The sequence below is a fragment of the Alnus glutinosa genome, chromosome 1 (assembly GCF_958979055.1).
Source record: "Alnus glutinosa chromosome 1, dhAlnGlut1.1, whole genome shotgun sequence".
NCBI lineage: Eukaryota > Viridiplantae > Streptophyta > Magnoliopsida > Fagales > Betulaceae > Alnus > Alnus glutinosa.
In genome coordinates, this window is record NC_084886.1 from 41,265,258 (window position 1) to 41,284,419 (window position 19,162).

The 19,162-nt window shown below is 35.1% G+C and overlaps 1 protein-coding gene across 1 annotated transcript; it reads right to left on the bottom strand.

The window, feature by feature from the left end:
* Positions 1-2,372: 2,372 nt before the first annotated feature.
* LOC133858927 (S-adenosylmethionine decarboxylase proenzyme 4) lies at positions 2,373-3,717 on the bottom strand. The gene has a single exon (XM_062294375.1). The coding sequence runs from the start codon at positions 3,623-3,625 to the stop codon at positions 2,591-2,593; it is 1,035 nt and encodes a 344-aa protein (XP_062150359.1). The 5' UTR covers positions 3,626-3,717; the 3' UTR covers positions 2,373-2,590.
* Between the last annotated feature and the right edge of the window lie 15,445 nt (positions 3,718-19,162).

Sequence of the window (19,162 nt, forward strand, 5' to 3'; positions counted from 1 at the left end):
TTCTCACATGCTATAAAATGGTTTTAAAAATATGTATTTCTCACATGCATGCTAAGGACACATGACACCTTTGAGTTTGAAGAATTTTCTTACAGCCCAATTTAAAAGAAAATTATGTCGATTTGAAATTTAAGAAATGCTAGAGTTCTTAACTTTTTCTTTCAAAATTTGGTTCACATATGATATGTCCATGAGATAGTGACATATTTTTCAAAATAATAAATCACATAAAATTGTAACATATTATTTAAAAACCAAATTTTGAAAAAAATATTTGAAGAGCGTAGTATTTCTCTTTGAATTTTTATCTCAACTATGAGCTTGGTAGGATATAGCAAGTGTTGTTGCGTGGCTTGAGCTTAATCCAAAATGTCATATGCTTCTTTCTGAACCCAACCCAGATTGCGACATGGCTATACCCAATATATATATACTCAAAAATAACTGGAATAGCCCATACACAAAAAATGAAAAAAAAAGAAAAAAAAAAAAACCTTGGGTTGCATCCGGTTGGTTAATTTGAAAGCTACATGGTTGATCGATCGATAGTCTAGCAATCTCTGAAATCTGACCCCCAAAGAAGAAAAGATCGACAATGATTTTCACCAATAGTGTAAATTCCAGCATCCTCTAGCTAGCTATATGTGCTTCAAGATATAGTGAAGAAAACATTTGTTACAACTAGTTTTGGTTTAATTATAAAATAATTCTAAACATTAAATTTCTATCTTGATCATGTGACAGTATCAATTACCTCTTAATTTTTTATTTTTTAATAGAATTGTCTGATTCAAAGGTTAATGGGGTACTATCCAATGTCCATCAATCAAGTAGGATTAGAATTGAGTATGTAACATTACTCTTAATTATAACCTACGTACTGTTACGTGGAGTCAGTCATATATATATATCCAAACCAATTAATCCCAACGACAAAATAAAAATAAAAAATGACATATTTGAGTTAGTACATCTAATGCTTTTTTGACAAAAAACAAGCAATACCATTTCAGCTAGTTTAAACATGACATCAGTGTCTAATCTTTATATATATATATATATATATGGGTTAGTCCATGTTGTAGGAGACGTTTACATGTATATGCCATTTGGGTGATGCTACCTTTTAACTTTGGACATGGAACAAATCCCTTGAAATGGGCCAGCATTGTACGTGTAGCATAATTAACATGTTCGACAAGAAAGTGGATTAAGTACGAGGCAAAACACTTTTTGCCAACCTTTTTTTTTTAGATGAATACTTTTTGCCAACATTTATAATGTCAAATGGATAAAGATGTGAATATCTAGGCACGCTTAATTACAGTGTTTATGAAGTTGAATTAATCTATAAATTCTTAATTAATTGACAAACATATTGTTTTTGATTTTGTTTTCTAAACAAGTTTGTAGTGCATGTTCTTATCGATCCTCCGAAGGAATTGGCTTAATGGTTAAAGGGGTAATTATCCATTTTCAAGTTCGAGCTGCTTTCATTGAGTTGATCAAACCGGCCGGTCTCTTAATTAGCTAGGGCCAATTCTCTTGACGAGGGTTGCGGACTAACTTGGTCTATGCAAAGAGTGCATGACGTGAAGTATGAACTCCAGGTTTAATTACCTCTCAAAGGTGCAGTGGCCACATGATGTAGCGGTTCCGGGTCATAAAAAAGAAAAAAGGAAAAAACCTTTAGTGTTAATTCTCTTTTGCAAATGGGGTAAGTGCGAATTAACTTGTATTTTATTTTTGCCTTATTTTGGATGTCGACACCAAAGGAACCCCAAGTGAATTATGGTCATATGCAGGTTATGTTTTATAGTGTCACAAAAAGAAATGTTGGGTCGTTGCATCATTTGGAGGCGTGGTGACTTCCAAAACTAGTTGGACAAAGAATGATGATGGAAGAAAAGTGTCGATGAAAGCAATTAAACCCATGCAAATTAAGCAAGATGCATGCACAATGAGAAAAAGGATTAAGAAAAGTTTGATTTTCTCTCTAACAATCTAGAAACAAACAAAAGAGACAAACTAATTAGGGGATCGAATTAAAGAGAGATCTAGCAGACAGGAAAAAGAAAAAGAAAGAAAGAAAAAGAAAAAGGATATATTTCTTTGAAGGAAATAATAATAAAAAGAAAAAAAGAAAAAAAGAATAGAACATAGAGATTGAGAAAGTTCAATATGAGCTCAAAGATGAGCACCTTTACTCCCCCCTCCCTCCCTCCCCACTACCATCCTCAAAATCTTAGGCGTGCAAGCCTAAGTGGGGTGCCTTATCATGATGATTCCAGTATCCCACCAACCTTTTTAGCTACTTACCCACATCACCCTTCTCATCTCTAATCTTCAACCCCCCCCCCCCCCCCCCCACTTTTATCTTTCTACACAAGTCAACCCCACATTCATCATCCCCATTACCCAATCACATTCTTCCACATCATCCATCATCACAAATCACCCTCCCTACAATTTTTTTCTACTAATTCTACCTCTCTAATTAACTCTCTTTCGCTCCTTCCATATCTACCACCACCACAACCACCACTGTTCATTTTTTTTTTCTTTTTTATTTTTTTAGTATTTTTCTGGCTTACTTCCGGCGAGTCGTAAACGTTTGAAACACGACACTCCCGGCCGCGGGGAAGTCATCCATTGCGCAACTCCGGCATTTCAATCCAAGCGGCTCGAGCGCGCTCGCCACCCTCGTCCACACCTCATGGCTAGTGCATGTAGTCGATACAGACATCGTCGCCGGCCGGAACACTTGAACCGCCTTCTTCAAAACCTGGACAACGTCATCATGATCGTCGTAAATGGACCCCACGCACTCGAAGCTGGCGTAGCTGTAACCGTCCTCCGGGGTTACGTGAATGGTGGAGTAGCGGTCGCCGTCAATAATACCATTCATGGAGTAACCGCAGGGATCGAATGCAAAGTCGCAAATAAGAGCACCGGGGTGGATGTCTCCGATACCGGTCAGCTGGGTCATCTCTTTCCCGGCCGTGTCGCCGGTCTTCTCGTCGCCGGGACGCCGAAAGAACTTGCGAGCGAGGACACGGTCGAGCTCGGTCATACAGATTTCGAGGGTATATAACACGTCGGGAGCATGCGGGGGGACCACCATGTGATTGTCGTCGCTCGCAGTGAAAACATGCCAAGAATGAGAGGGGGTTTTGGAAGGCATGACTGAGGCTTTTCTACAGCAAAGATTGCCAGGGAGGCTCTCTTCCAAGCAGATGACTTCTTCTTTGAAGCTAGAGTGTGGAGAGGGCTGAGCCTTGGGGAAGATAAAGCTACCCCTAGTGTAGCGGCAGGAGCATAGAGTGAGGCCGAGGTGGCGTGCGTAGTGGAGCAATGGACGGATGGATTTGAGGAGCTGGGTGGTCCCACAGGTCTTGATGATGATCTTGGTCGGGTAGACAAAGAGGCTGGACTCCGATAAGACGTAGGCATCGAAGAAGGGGTTGCCTACGGCCGAGACCACGGTGCATTGCACGGCATGCAAGACTTGTTCTAGTGACTCGAACTCCAGCTGCCTAAGACCCATGTCATTCACAACAGGGTCATCTCCAAAGAAGTGGAGCTCGAGACGCTTCTCAAAGCCTTCAAAACCAGAGACAGCCATTGAGCTAGATTTTAGGATGAAGCACAACACAACACAAACCAAAAAAAAAAAAAAGGAAACAGTGAAAGAGAGAGATATGGGGATATAGTTGTGGATTGTGGAACTACAGGTGAGAGAGAGAAGAGGAGGGTTGGATGGAATTTATAGGTGGGTGAGAGAGAGAGAGAGTGGAGTGGGGAAGTGAGAGAAGGAAGGGCTTGGCTCTTGGCTTGGGCATGCGGGCTAATGCAACCAAGAGTAATTATTGCAGGCATTATAAAGTATATAAGATGATGATATGTGTTCCAAATTTTTATGTGCCAAATCTTTCAGCAGACAGGAACAGAGAACGGAATTTATGCCCACGCGCAATCTTCTTCTTTGTCAATCAGCTCACGGCTAATTCACCAGTTACTTCCAGCCGTATCATTTCTCATAAAGTTTTAGCATATCATTTGCAAAGACCTATCTATCTTCGATCTGTAATTTGAATCAACAGTACTATATATGTATGTTTTGGGAATCGATAATATATATGGTTAATTCACATGTATACCACATTGATGAAAATGGTGTTCAACTAATTTTTTTGCACTCACTACTGTGCTATTGACAACTGCTGCAAAGAGATAATATATATAAGGTAATTGCCATTGCCATTGCCATTACTCATTATATATATCGGTCTTCCCGGAGAAATCCAATACAATTAATGGAACACGTGGATAGTTAGCTAGGTTCCTGTAGAAAGATTACAGGAAAAAGAAGAAGAAAGTATTAAATAAATAATCATGCATGTCTTATAGTAGGGTAGCAACCAAAAGGGTTTACCAAATGGTGAAGGCAGACGCTTTACACGGGATTTAGTTTACCCTTCAGGTGAGTACACAAAGTATGAAACTCACCTGTGCGGATAGGTATAATTTGAATCCCATATGATCGATCTCTCCGACATGCATTACCTGTTGTTGATCCCACCTCCCAAAAATAAAAGAAATTAAAGGTAATGCAATATGATCAAATTACCCCGTAAAAAGTATCTTTATTAATATTGTTAGTGTTTCTTTACCTTGTTGATGTGCTTAATTAGGGCCTGCTGGTTTTAAAAATAAACGAGTTTAAAGTTTTTTTATTTTTTATTTTTTCACTCTCTTGGGTTCCCTTTCATGTCTCTGATCATAATTGTGCTATTTTTTTTTTTAAAAAAAAAAAAAAAAATTATACATTGCAGATATTTAATTCCAAGAACATTACTGAATATATACTTTTTATCATAAGGGCCATTATGGTGATTTTTTGGGTCAATGGAATAGGTTTAAACTGGTGGTGGAAAGGTGCAACCATTAATGTGTTGGGACAAAATCATATCCTTTGCTCCGGGATTAGCCAACAAATTTCAATCTAGCTACAGGTTCATAAAATTGCTCATTTGAAAAAATGGAAACACATTAGGACTGGGTCAAAATCTACTATTCACAATCTCAAACTTATTTGCGTCTAGCTACTATGAAACACAAACATAATTATACACTAGAACTAGATGTTCTTATGCATGACAACAATTATTAAGGTTGCTGCTTTCTTTGCCGTTAATAGGTGTTCTCAAGTAGCTAAAGACTTAACAAGACAAACAGAACTGCCAAGAAAAAAAAAAACAAAAAAAATAAAGAAAGAAAGAAAGGAAAAAAAGAAGAAGAAAGAAAGCACAATTGTATAACTCAAGGATGTGACATGATCGATCAGGCCCCATTGTTTGATAATGTTATTAATGGATCGATATTGGATATTGAAATTGGGAAGGTAAAAATTACAGCACTGAGCTTTTTGGAGAGCAGGTGAATGGTGATTATCTATTAGTCTTGAATTACCTATTTCACCTTAATTTGTAAGCATCAGAGTGAATCTGCTGGTATGGATCCTGAATGGAACACTTTGAGCTTACTTCTCCTTTGTCTTGCAAGCGCGCTTGGTTAAGAATTTGTCGTGCGATCAATTGATTCTTCACCTACCAACAACTTTAATTTTCTCCAACAAATATCTTATGTTAGCCAATAAACATATTGGTATGAAATTATGCTTTGACCATTTGCTTCTCCCCAATTTATAAAAGATGAATTCGATTTCTGCTTTTGAAGAATTGACATGCTCATACTTTGCATTCCAACAACTTAATCTGCTTGTTGCTTACTAGAACTTAGATGTGCACAATAGTTTCAACACAAATGGGAGATGTGGTGATAAGATAATACAAATGAAGGTGGCGAAGAGCCTTCCCTTTTCGTTGCCAAGGGGTGGGGGTTCGGCCACCCCTAAAGACCTTTTTTTGGGTGGCATGGGCTACTCCCCCGGCCACCCCCTTGTGAGTTTCCGAGGGTGGCTTAGCCACCCCCTCACCTTTCGAGCATGGTGGATCGCTTATTCTCATGTTTGATCAATCAAATCTCACTTCGATGAATCAATGTACATCAAACTTGTTTAATGCAGGTTATTTCTCACTTACCAGTGCATGTGATTTTGCCACGTTTAGATTAAGTTTCAATCCATTGAACTTAGGTGCCCATAATTATTTTAATTAATTAAAACGAACATTCAATGTCAAATACCCTAGAGATCAAACACCTACTAGTTCAATTTTATCATTTTCATTTTACCCCATGAATCCTTTTTATTTTTATCACACTATATCTCCATTTATATTTATTTTTTTGTACTTTTCTTAAGCGATGTGTTATTGTTACGTATGGAAGAATAGAAGCTGGGTTAGAGTTGCAATGCAGTAGTAGTTTATCGCTATCTATGTGGGTTGTTAGTGTGTTGTTAGTAGTTTATCTCTATCTTTGTTAAGTAGTTTATCTCTATCGGATTGTTAGTAGTTTATCTCTATTTCTTTTTTGTTTGTATATGCATGTAAGTCTTAGTAGTCTTGTTCCAAGTGGAACTCTATTGTATTCTTTTTCTTTAAATAAGTTACATTGCTATGGAATAAAATTAACTAAAAAATTATTTAAACCTTGTGTTTGTATGAGTCCAGAGCTTCTCTAATTGCTCTAACAAATGATGTCTAAGTTTCCTCGAAAATTTACAAACCAGAATTGTTTTATCTTTCTTTCCTCTAAAATAAGGAAATTAAGGAAGAATGATCATGGTAATTTTCCACTTCTGAGCTTCTCTAGCTACACTAACTCCTATAGAACATAGGTGCCCTTTAGACGTTTAGCCCTCATATATTCTGTAATAATCTGTGTTTGATTTCAAATTGTCCATAATGATGTTTGCCACAAATGCACCAAACACATTAAGAGAGATGTGTTTGGTGTCATTCTCTTACCCATCTCTTGCACACTTTTTTTACAAATTTACCATTAAATATGTGGAACCTACGTGTGGTCCCACCGATTCAATGGTAGATTTGCACATCTTTTGTACGGAGACGGACAAGAGATGTGTAAGAATAAAACCAAATATTTCTCTTTTTTAAATTCACCATTGAATCTGTAGGATTTACATGTGGGTCACACGTACATATATATTCAATGGTGGATTTGCAAATCTTTTGTACAAAGATGGATAAGAAATGTATAAGAGAATGAAAACAAACATTTTTCTTATTTATTTAACTTTAATTTCTTTAATTATTATCATTAAATATGAACTCACATTTTTTTTTTCTTTTGAAATTTGAATCTACCTTTTTTTAAAAAAATATTCTTAAAAATGGAGTTGATTATAAATTTTCATTAATTTACCAAAATGTTGGGCTAAGTTCTATATTTGTCATGCATACAATAATTTTATTTCATTTAATAGTGCCAAATACTCTTTCATATAAGAGCTAGCTAGCTAGGTACAGTAAATTTGAAGGAAAAGGAAGCAATTATAGTGGTTAGTGGGCTTCTGTAGGAAGCTACATACATACCCGCCCTAAGCTATACCTTCCCCATCACATTTTTGATGATTTACAGTCTTCTTGGCTTTTAATATAAGACTTAAGCCTAAGATTATACCAATAATTCAAAATGATCAGCTCTATGGAAACTTCCTATAAAAGGTATATATATATAGTATAATATAATATAATATAATATAATATAATATATATATATATACACGAAGACAGTGGAGGCCAGGATATATAGCTAGATAGGTATACCAGGAGGGGAAGGCAATGATGCAATACTGTGAGTTTAGAATCAAATTTTCTTGCAGTTTTAAGGGCAAGGGAATGATGCAGTGTGTATGCGACGTCATGAATGATCTTATGGGTGTGGCTGGCAGCCTCCATTATGACCGCCATCCCATCTCTTTGTGCTGCACGCGCAATACCAAACCTAAAAAGATAATTAGAAAAAAAGAAAAAGAAAAAACTATCTTGATCGATGAAGATGACACAAAACCCACATCGATCTCTTTCTCTCTTGATAAATAATATGGTCAACCACTTCCAAAAATTGAAGCAAATCTTACTTAGAAAGTCTCAACGAAATCCCCCACCTTTTACATGCATGAAAAGTTGCAGCCAAAATATCCCAATCTTTTGAAAAATTGGGGGGTAATTTGAAGCGAAGGGACAAAGGAAAGGATTTTGACAACTTTTTAGCACCCTAATCTTAAATTAACGGTCCCACTAAGTGGCTTTTCTTTTTTTCTTTTTTCTTTTTTAAATTTTTTATTAAACCCTATAAGCTAAGCCATCGATCTCCTCCTCCCACCCAAATCATGCAGCCCTAGCTAATCCCATGATTGGTCCCACTCATGAGCCCCTATGCGCCCACCCCGACAGCCACCGTGGCCGGGCCCACCCGGCGACACATCATCTAGCATGTGTCCCAACTCATTGGCACATCAGGTCCATCCTTGTTCAATCCCTCCAACGAATTTTTCGGACATCCCGTCCCCACCACCCCCTCGGTTGTGCGACAACTACATTTGTTGGCATGGAACAAGCGGGCTTTAGCCGCCATACATGCTTGCACGCGCGCATCTGCACACATGTAGCAAAAATGTCGCCATATTAGCTCCTGTGTGTATATATATATATATATATATATATATTTTTTATTTTTATTTTCTTGGTTTATTTTTTGAGCACTAATGAGCATCCCTGAGTGCTACTGTACCATGCGCACAAAATTGCCCTAAACTTGTGGAGCCCACCACCATTTAGTTTTGGATGAGAGGCACTGTGATAAGTCGAGGGTTTTGGTTTCGTTTTCATGGGATATCATACATATCACTCTCAATTCTTTTTTCTGGTTTTTGGGTGTTTCAGCTCATGCTTAATTGAGCTGTCTTATTCCTCTCCATTGACTCAACAGTCTGCAGTGTTAAGTGGCTGTTAGCATGCAAGGCTATGATCACCGAAAACGAGCGATTCGAACAGATAATCGTCGTGTTTCTCAAGCAACGGTGCTTATAGAAATAAATGCTGATACAATAGGGACTCTATATATTACCTATATGTGCATGTATATAAGATTATCTATGTACATAAGAATTGAAGGAAGGATCTTAATGATTGAACTGACAAGAATTTTGAGAAAAATTCTCAAATGAGTAATACATGCTAGCTAGGTAGCTAGCTCAAACAAATCTTGAAAATAAAAGACTGTAATTGCATGAAAAAATTACGGTACCAGTACCCTTTATAGAGCTAGAAGAATCTTGATGATTACATGATACAGTCACACAAATTTAAATATTAGTATTTGTTTTAAAAAAAAAGGCAGGCATGCTGCTGAAACAAATCGATCTTGAAAAAACCATATAAATATATATATATAGTTAACAAAAACACCCTTTTAATTGATTTTTGAGGCAAAGACGAATATGAATGAAGTGGGAAAGATCGATGAATATTTTGTCATAATTAATGTGTCATGTGATCAGTGAAAGGGCCTCAAAATAAAAATTAAAAAAAAAAAAAAAAAGGGTTTCCTAATATTTAATCTACTTAGATGGGGCCGGGGCTCCCACAATGAATGATGCACAGAAGATTTTTTGAAGCAATTAAACAAGACATGTTGTTAATGTTTGAGAGAGATGGAGTTTATGATCGAGGAGGCGGTGCAGGTGACCAAATAATAGATGGTGTGATATTCTTTATGTCACACCTCGAGCCCTGCCCAGTGCCCACAGCAACAGCAACAGAAAGAGAAACAGCAAAATCTATCTCGAACAAATGGATAGAGGCTGGGGGCATGGGTTAATGGAGCCATACACGCCACATCATTTCTCTCGTGCTTTCTTTCAAAAACCCCAAAAATAAAAAAACACACTTGCGCGCGCCCGCTGTTTCTTTTTCTTTCTTTTTCTTCTCAAATCCGAATCTCTCTCAATTGCTCCACGCAACGCAACGCAACGCATCATTTTCTTCCCTGACTTTGCTTCAACGCCCTCAACACTGCTTCACTGTCTTATTCACTTCCTTTCCCGTATATTTCGAGTTGCTGTCCACGGAATCCCACCCAATCATGCCCTAGCCTATTCCCACCTACACTACTACTCTAATTACCATACATACATACATATATATCATTCCATTTTTATTTTATTTTTTTTGCCTAAATAAATATCATACTTAAAATCTTCTTCTCCTTCTCTCTCTCTCTCTCTCTCTTCTTTTTTTTTTTTTTTTTTTTTTTTTTTTTTTCTGTTTTATTATTATTATTATTATTATTTTTAGGATTTTTGCTGCAGTTAAATGGGTGGCAGTAGCATATTAACTTCTATGATGAGTACACCATTTTAGCAACATTTATCTAGTCGACAAGGATTATCTTGATTTCATAATTGAGATTTAAATTAATAGATTCAAATTTTAGCAATATTTATCTAGCTAGCCATTACTAAAGAGTAATTCTAAGAGTACATTAAGTGTCCATCAAATATCTATCAATAAATAAGGTGGATTTTAAAATCACTATTGGATGTGTGATTGATCAAATGGTAATTGTAAAAGCCACCTCATTTATTGTTGGACACTTAATGTACTCATAGAATTACTCATTACTAAGAGCTACATTTTAGTAAGTAATCCTCTCGTATTCAAATTATTCGCAATTCAAACAAGTAATGTAAGAGACTTTATATATATGGAACCCACCTGCCCAAATAAATTTTATGCTATCCGATCACTTAACCTACTTTAAACTGTCCGACCACCTAACCGGCCTATTCGGACAGTAGATCGGTCTATATAAAAACTCTCATATTATCTATTCAAATTACTAATAGTTTAGATAAAAAAAAAAAAAATCACCGATCCTCTCTCAACACCACCGATGACCGACACCAGCGGAGGATGAGTGAATCCACTGAGAAATGGTAAAACCTTTACTCAAAATTGAGCAGTAGTTTCTGATATAGTGGTGCTGACATAGACATGCTGTCATTCACTACTATAATCTACATATGTTGAGGTTTGGCCAACTAGGACTCAGAAAAATTCCCCAAAAAATGCCAGAGAGAAATAGTGTGGGAGAGTTTCAAGATGAGATTCGTAGCTCTTTTTGAAGCCATTGATAATGTCAGGCATGGATATGTAAGCATGGAGGCCATTATGTTCCCTCTGCTCCAAACTCTCTGCCCTCTCCAAAAAGTTGTAGTAATTAATCCCATGAACCCTACTTTCTACATCCCCTGACTAAAACCCCATCTCACATTTTCATCAACACAGTCTCTAAAGTGTTTGGAAAGCCATTAAAGACACTTACTATTTTCACCTTTTCCAATGACTCTGATTAGGCTTTTTGGTAAATGTGGACCAAAAGATAGGGACTAATTGCATGCCGACAACTTGAAACTCTTTATTTATTTATTTATTTTTAATTATGTTCTTAAAGCAACGAATTAGATTCTAATTGTACACCTCCTATGATTACCTTGCATTTTTAAAAGCTTAAATAAGGATGTGGGTTAAAGCATACCACTTCGGAAGCTTTTAGAGAGTTCGTGAAATTTGATCAATTTGTTCTACATCATGTGGCTGGACTTTTTCAAGCAGAGAAGAAGAGACATGATAGGTATGTTTTTTTTACTGTCATTAAAAGATAATAATTCCAGTCTCCCAAACACTCCCTTAACGACTAATAATTAATCTACTAATCTTAATCTAGGCTCGAACAATCTATTACTCTTGCCATTACAGTTTTGTTCAAAGGAATTTGGAAATGAGATTAGGAAAAAGGAGAGCATCCTAGCTACTTCATCATACACCATAATGATTGTAATGTTGATATGTTATGAGTAAATTATGTGCGTAAGCGTGACATGAATAATACGTACTACTAAACAAAATAAGCTAGCCTTTTCTGGCTTGCCAGATTAATACTCTGTGTCACACTTGCAACTCATTTACAATTTTTTGATACGTGTCGGAATGTGATTGAAGGGTGTTAACAGGAACGGAGGGAGGGGGGGCAGGCAGAGGTTTGCCCCCCCCAAATTTCCTAAAAAAAAAAAAATTAAAAAGGTGGGAAAAAAAATAATCTAAAAAATAAAAAAAATATAAGGTAAAAATAAAAATTTAGTTTACTTGGCCCCTATCAAAAAAAAAATTTCAGCCATTGGTCCCTGTCCATAAGAACTTCTGGCTCCGTCCCTGGGTGTTAAATGTTTTTCTTTTAAGGTTGGCGTGTCTCTGATCACTTGCTGGCACGTATCAGCAAGTTATAAAAGAATTGTAGAATATTTTGCAGTGAGTGTCAATATTTGAAAACGATTTGGGATTTCTATATTCACCTTAAAACTGGATTGATAATGATTAAAATTATATGCCAAATTTGTAAGAAGCAGAGCAGAAATGTGATAATTACAGAGACTAATTAAGCTTGTAGAGATGGAAAATATCAATTAAGCTGCAAAGTTAACACAACGTTATTGAATATTTTGCCATGCAAAGATAGCAAGCCCTTCATTCAAAATTGAGTATGATTGAGTAGACGAAAATCTTCGTTTTTCTTTGAGGCTACATTATATATATTTTGGACAGAGACCTACCACTAAATCATGGTAAACGAGACTTGCAATGAGGTACTCCCCTGTCTTCATCTATAAATAAATTAGTATTTAAAGAAGGGACTGCTTGTTGTCAAAACTGCAATACCGGGCCGGGCCTAAATATGGGCCAAGGTCTGGTTTGGGGGCCCATTATTTGTTTAGGGCTGAGTGAGATTGGCCCAAAATCAATGGATTCTGTAGGACGCCAGGCCCGCGGGCATCGTGGTTAATGTCTTCTCCTTTTATTTTTATTTTTATTTTTATTTTTATACGGTGCAAGAATTTCAAATTCTATAAATATCACCCATCATAAATACATATATGTATCATGGTTCATGGAAAAGAATAATTACTTTATGAAGTTTCAAGATAGGATGTAAGCAGTGGTTGGCAGAGATAGGAATTGGTTTTAATAGGAGTGAAAATAAAATAATAAAATTGTAATGAAAGATTTTTTTTTTTTTGTTCTTTTAATATACTATAGTTTTATTATAATGTATAAAACTATGATAAACACAATTCAAAATAGAAATTATAACACAATATCAATATCACAAAATATATATTTATATATCGGACTTCATAAATATATGTCATAATTGATATATCAATAAGTTAACATGTAGGCAAGAGATATTCAGATAAAGCCAGGAGGTCCATGTGGTGTCACATAGAAGAATGGATAAAAGTTCTCATGGATTTGAGCTTTGGAGATTTTGTACCTTATACTTTATGTTTTAGCATGTTGCATAATTTAGAGAGGTTGGACTCTCTCGTCTAAAGCATGTACTCGTTGGATTATGACTTCTATGTTATCAGGAAAGATAATTTGGTATGCAGGGCTGGATAATATGGTAAAGCATACCCATGATTTCCTTCATCAAATGTAAAATGAATATGAATTAGAATAATGTAATCATTTTATAAGCAACATTAGCATCCCTACGTTGAAAGTAAGTGGATACTCCTTTTATAATATTTTTAAGCACTGAAGAAGTAACACTAAACATCTTTATTAGGCTACAAATAGAATGAAAATGAGAACCTCAACGAGAATCACTAGCTCGTTTCAAAATACCAATTTAGTTAACTCATTTTCTAGTTTTAAGTTCATCAATAGCTAGAAAACGTGTGATTTCTATTGCTTGAGCAGCTTGTAGTTCATCATAACATCTAAGAACACATCCTTGATATGTTAAATACTGAATACAATTGATTGAAGTCTTCAATCACAATCGACTATTCAATTTTTGTTTTAAAGTTTGTTTATCTATCACTTTATCAATATGTTGAGATTGGTTTATCAAAGCGTCAAAACACTTAACAACATTATTATGAGATGAACATGACTCTTTCCCATATGGAAAAAAAAACCAAAATTCATACCATCATTAACCTTCTTCAAATTACAAAATCTTTCAATAATAATTGCATTAGCTTTGGGTCGTCCCGTTGGCTTTTTACCAAAAAAGATAGAAGGGTAAGCAATAAGCAACATTTTTTGTAGAAGAATATTCTAACCAATGAAACATCTTATAACAGATGATTGAAATCTTTGGAGCTTTTTTTTTTTTTTTTTTTTTTTTTCCAATTCCTGAAAATAGATATCTAGAACTGATAGAATGAGTGAATTTATATGGACCGGCTTTACGATAAACATGTCTAATTTTATAATGTTGATTAACTAGATATATATTCTCATAATTGAGGACATAACCCTGGATCACGTTGTAGAGTAGAAAAGTTAGCTGACTCAATTTCTTGAGATACAATTCTTGGCATCTTAGACGGGTGCTGCTCACTGTGCTCAAAAGCTGAAGTTTGAGGATTAGAAGTGGAGCAAAATATTTTAGAATTTGAATTAGCATTTTTTTTTTCTTGAAAAATGCTTCAATTATTTTTTGCTTGTCTATTATATAATCTAATATTTTTCGGAAACTTGATGACACATATTTTAATGATATTCTAATCAAATTATTAGCATATTCTGAAAGCTATTAATTTAACAAATCAATAAAAAAAAAATGTTTTAATGAAATGAACAAACAATAACAAATAACATAGTTGAGAATGGAAAAAATGTACTTAAACTTATTGATTTTTGGAAAAACAAATAACGTGCATATATATGACTAACGTTTTTCCTGCTTCATAATAGGCGTGTTTGGTAAATTGTTGAGCATGTTTGGCAAGCAGTTCCAAGGATCCTTTATTGCCTTTTTGCCCATCAGCTACAATACCTGCATGTGACACATTTGTTACTTTCCTCTGCAATGCCCAGTTTGAAAGTCATTTTTCCCATTGAAAATTCATTCTTCCCGCTCAGCATTTTCTCCCACTTTAATGTGCACCTCACATCCTCATCGACACTACGCTTCAGCCTTTCGGATTTGTTCTTCACACCATCAACCCAACTCCTCACTGACACACCATCAGCCCTCTCTCTCTCAGACTCTTTTCTATCACTTCTCTCTTTTGATCTCTTGTCTCCTTTCTCCAGTCGGTTCAATCACAAGTGAATAAAGGAAAAGGATGTGAGATTCCCCATTTTCAAGCCAAACGCCATCAACGCACCATGCCCAGTGATTCAGATAAGGGGCAGACATTTTTGACCATTTACCCATCAATTCTCCCCCTCTCCTTCCTCACCTCTCTCCATTATTACCCCAACCACCAATTGAATTCTCCTTTGCACTTAATTCGACGAAAATCTCTTATCAAGATCTCCCCATCACCTCCCTCTTTTTGGTTTATACACTCTAATAGGGTTGGCAATTCGGGTTCGTGTCGACCCGACTGACCCGATTACATAAACGGGTCCGACACGAACCCGACCTGATTATTAATCGGGTTGTGACACGCGACCCAAACACGACCCGATTAATAATCGGGTAACCCGAAACGACCCAACAAACACGACTAATAAACGTGTCACCCGTTTACCCGACACGACCCGAAACGACCCAACACAAAATTGAAATTTGGTTAGCAAAAAGGTACAAAACAAAAAATAAAAAATAAAAACTGAGGTAGCTAAACAGTTTCTCCAAAGATCCATCTTTAGATTTCATATTCTCCCGAGATCTTAGCACTCCATTTAGAATGTTTCAAAAAAAGAAAAAGAAAAAAAGCACTCCATTTAGAAAAAAAAAAATAAATAAACTTACTTTCTTTTATATATATATATATATATATATATATATATATATATATATATATATATATATATCCATACAACTAAGTTTTAAATTTATTATTGAATTTTTGAAACTTTACATCGGTCCTATAAATTTAAACGTGGTTTTAAAAATAAGATAAAAAAATATATATATAAAAAATATAAAAGTATCATTTCTCTTTAAAAAAAAATGGTAGCAAAACATATTTATATGACATTAACAGATAGTACATGTGTTTGGAAGTGTTACCAAAAGAAATAGAGTAGGTCACTTTTCAAGAAAAGATTTGTAATGCTTCAATAGAAAGCACAGCAGTATAATTACTTCAAATCTTTTAGAACTTTTTCTTTTGTTTATTAAAACCTTTTAAAACTTCTTTGTAAATTACTAAATTCCATTCTTTTCTGGTAAACCATACATTACTTTACATGTGTCGTGTGGCATTGGTATGGATCGAAATTTTTAATTTGAGCAGTTAATTGAGGTTAAGTTTTGATATGATTCATTAGTTCCAACATGACCAACACGTTTGAGGTCGAGTATGGTATGTCTCATTAGAGCCCTCTCTAATGTAGGAATTGGACAAACTACAATTCAATCAACAAATTACAATCAATTATGATCTATCAATGTTAGGATTATATTTTTTCTAATCAATATTTGGATTTTTTTTTTTTGAAATAATCTATGTTTGGAATTATTCAAACTTTATAGAGATCACTTAGGCGTCGTTTGGTTCACAGAATGTCTATTCCATTAGGAAAATGTAATAACTAATAAGCTTTTCTTTTGTCCTACATTTACCAAGGAAGATAAATCAATCATAGTTGTGCTTACTTGTTTCAGTTGTTTGCTCTCTCTCTCTTTCTTAGTCAATTAGTCATCAAATTAAATCAACATTATTTCCATTACTTCAATTGTCCAACAAATTAATCAATTTTTCTCAAGCAACCCATAGTGGGTTAATAATCGGCTATATCCCCATCAACCATATTTAAGCTTCTTTATCAAATATTTAATATTTAATTATCTATATTCTGTTAAAATTTAAGAGAAATACAAAAAGAAAAATGCATTCCTCTCAAGTTAAACTTAAGTTAACTAAACATAACTAAAATTTTTACAACTACTAAGGGCAAAACATAAGTTACATAATTCAGTTTCAGTTCGTAAGGGCAAAACAAAACCCATAATTAAAACAAACCCTATAAAAAGAACGCATCCACATATAAGTCAATGTCAAGGAATATTAATAGAAGCTGTTCCTGATGAACTTGGAACTGGAACATCATTGGAATTGAGATTTAAAGTCAAAATATCTTCTTCAAGCTCTTCAACATTCATTTGTGTCAATTCTACATCAAAAGATAAGAAGAATTAGTGTAATAAAAAATAATAATATAAGTTAATGAAAAAAATAAATATACAAATAACAAATATTACCTTCCTCTTCAAATAACCAATCCCGAATGCATATTAGTGCCTCAACAATATCAGGTTTGAGCAAACTCCTATATTGATCAATTACACATCCACCAACACTAAATGTAGATTCTGAAGCAACTGTAGAAATAGGAAAGCTCAAAATATCACGAGCCATAGCAGCTACTATAGGATAACGACATTCATTTCCTTTCCAATAGGAAAGAATGTCAAAATCTCCATCCTCAGCAATTATCAGTCTGGGTTCATCGAAATAAATTTCTAATTGACTCTTATTTGCTTGAGCATTATTCCCGCCAGAATTAAAAAACGCCTACAATTAAAAAGATAACGTGAACATAATTTACTAAGTAGTTAAAAGTATATATATATATATATATTATATTTTAAGTTACTAACAATAACACATAAATCACAACATAAACTTATAATTTTACCTTCATCGTTGCAGAAGTCCGCTTGACAGCCTTGAATTGTGGTTGGGATGCTTGGGAATTAACATTTATTGTATCAAGAGATATGGCGCTTGAAGATGTAGATGAGGAACCACCGTACTCCAAAAAAAGATAGATCATTTTATCACGAACATGACAGTACTCTCTACAATTATTAACTCCATAAAGCCTCGTATAACAGAAATTTACAAGTTCAAGCTTGTAACGAGGATCCAACGCAACTGCAATAGCCAATACTATACTAAATTCTTACCAATATTTCTCAAATTTAGAGAGCATTTGTTCTGACATTAATCTCTTATATTCATCTTCACTCTTAACTTCTTCCTTCAAGGTTACATAAATGTCAAAGATCACAGGAAAGTAGAGGTTGGCTGTGGGATACTTGGTACCAGAAAACTCACATGTAGCATGGTAAAAAGGAGCCAAAAAACAACATATATGAGTCGCTTGTTCTCACTCAGGTGCAGTAGGGCAATGCTTATAGTTTGAATCAATCATCTCTAAATAACTAAAAGCACTCCAATAATGAATAGCAGTCTCAAGCATAAGATATGTAGAATTCCATCTGGTTGGCACATCTTGTTTTAACCCCTTTCTACTATCCAATGACATTTTATTCACAACCAAAAGGAAATTTTGTTTTCTCATTTGTGATCCTCTAACATACTTCACACTGTCACGGATCTTTTGAAGAGCACTATCAATCTCTTTCAAACCATCTTGAACTATCAAATTAAGAATGTGTGCACAACAACGAATGTGAAAAAACCCGCCTTCACAAACAAGGGCTTTCTTTATGTTCAATTGATTTCTTAATAAACCAACACAAACATCATTAGAAGAAGCATTATCCAATGTTATACTGAAAATCTTGGTCTCAATCCCCCACTCTTCTAGCAAATTATACGGCTTTTCACACAAAGATATACCATTATGTGGTGGGGGCATGAATGAAAAGTTTAACACCCTTTTAGTTAAAACCCAATTCTTGTCAATAAAATGTGTTGTGAGACACATATATCCATCAGTAGTCAAAGAAGTCTACAAATCATATGTTAAACAAATCCTACCAGGACAACCATTCAACATAACTTTAACTTTTTGCTTCTCCCTCATATGCAAATTTTTCAAATCAGCCTTAAGGGTATTCCTAGAGATAAGAGGTGCATCAGGATGCAAGTATTTTATCATCTCTCTCCAACCATCATACTCAACAAATCGAAAAGGCAAATCATGCTTAATGACCAAAGCAACCAACAATTCTCTAAATTTTTTAGGACAAAATTTAGAGTTACTTACAGACAGAGATCCCTGACTTCTAGATAAAAGCATCTGCCCTACATCACGAGTGCTTCTCCTCGGACAATTTTCTATATGGCGCTTCAAATTTCCAGTTCCATAAGTACTTGGAGCCAAGTACATAGCACCACACAACTTGCATTTTGCCTTTAACTTCTCACCCTCCTTACCATGAATGGCAT

What these genes read in the sequence shown, in the direction of transcription:
- LOC133858927 (XM_062294375.1), bottom strand. Translation starts at nt 3,625, where the DNA reads ATGGCTGTCTCTGGTTTTGAAGGCTTTGAGAAGCGTCTCGAGCTCCAC.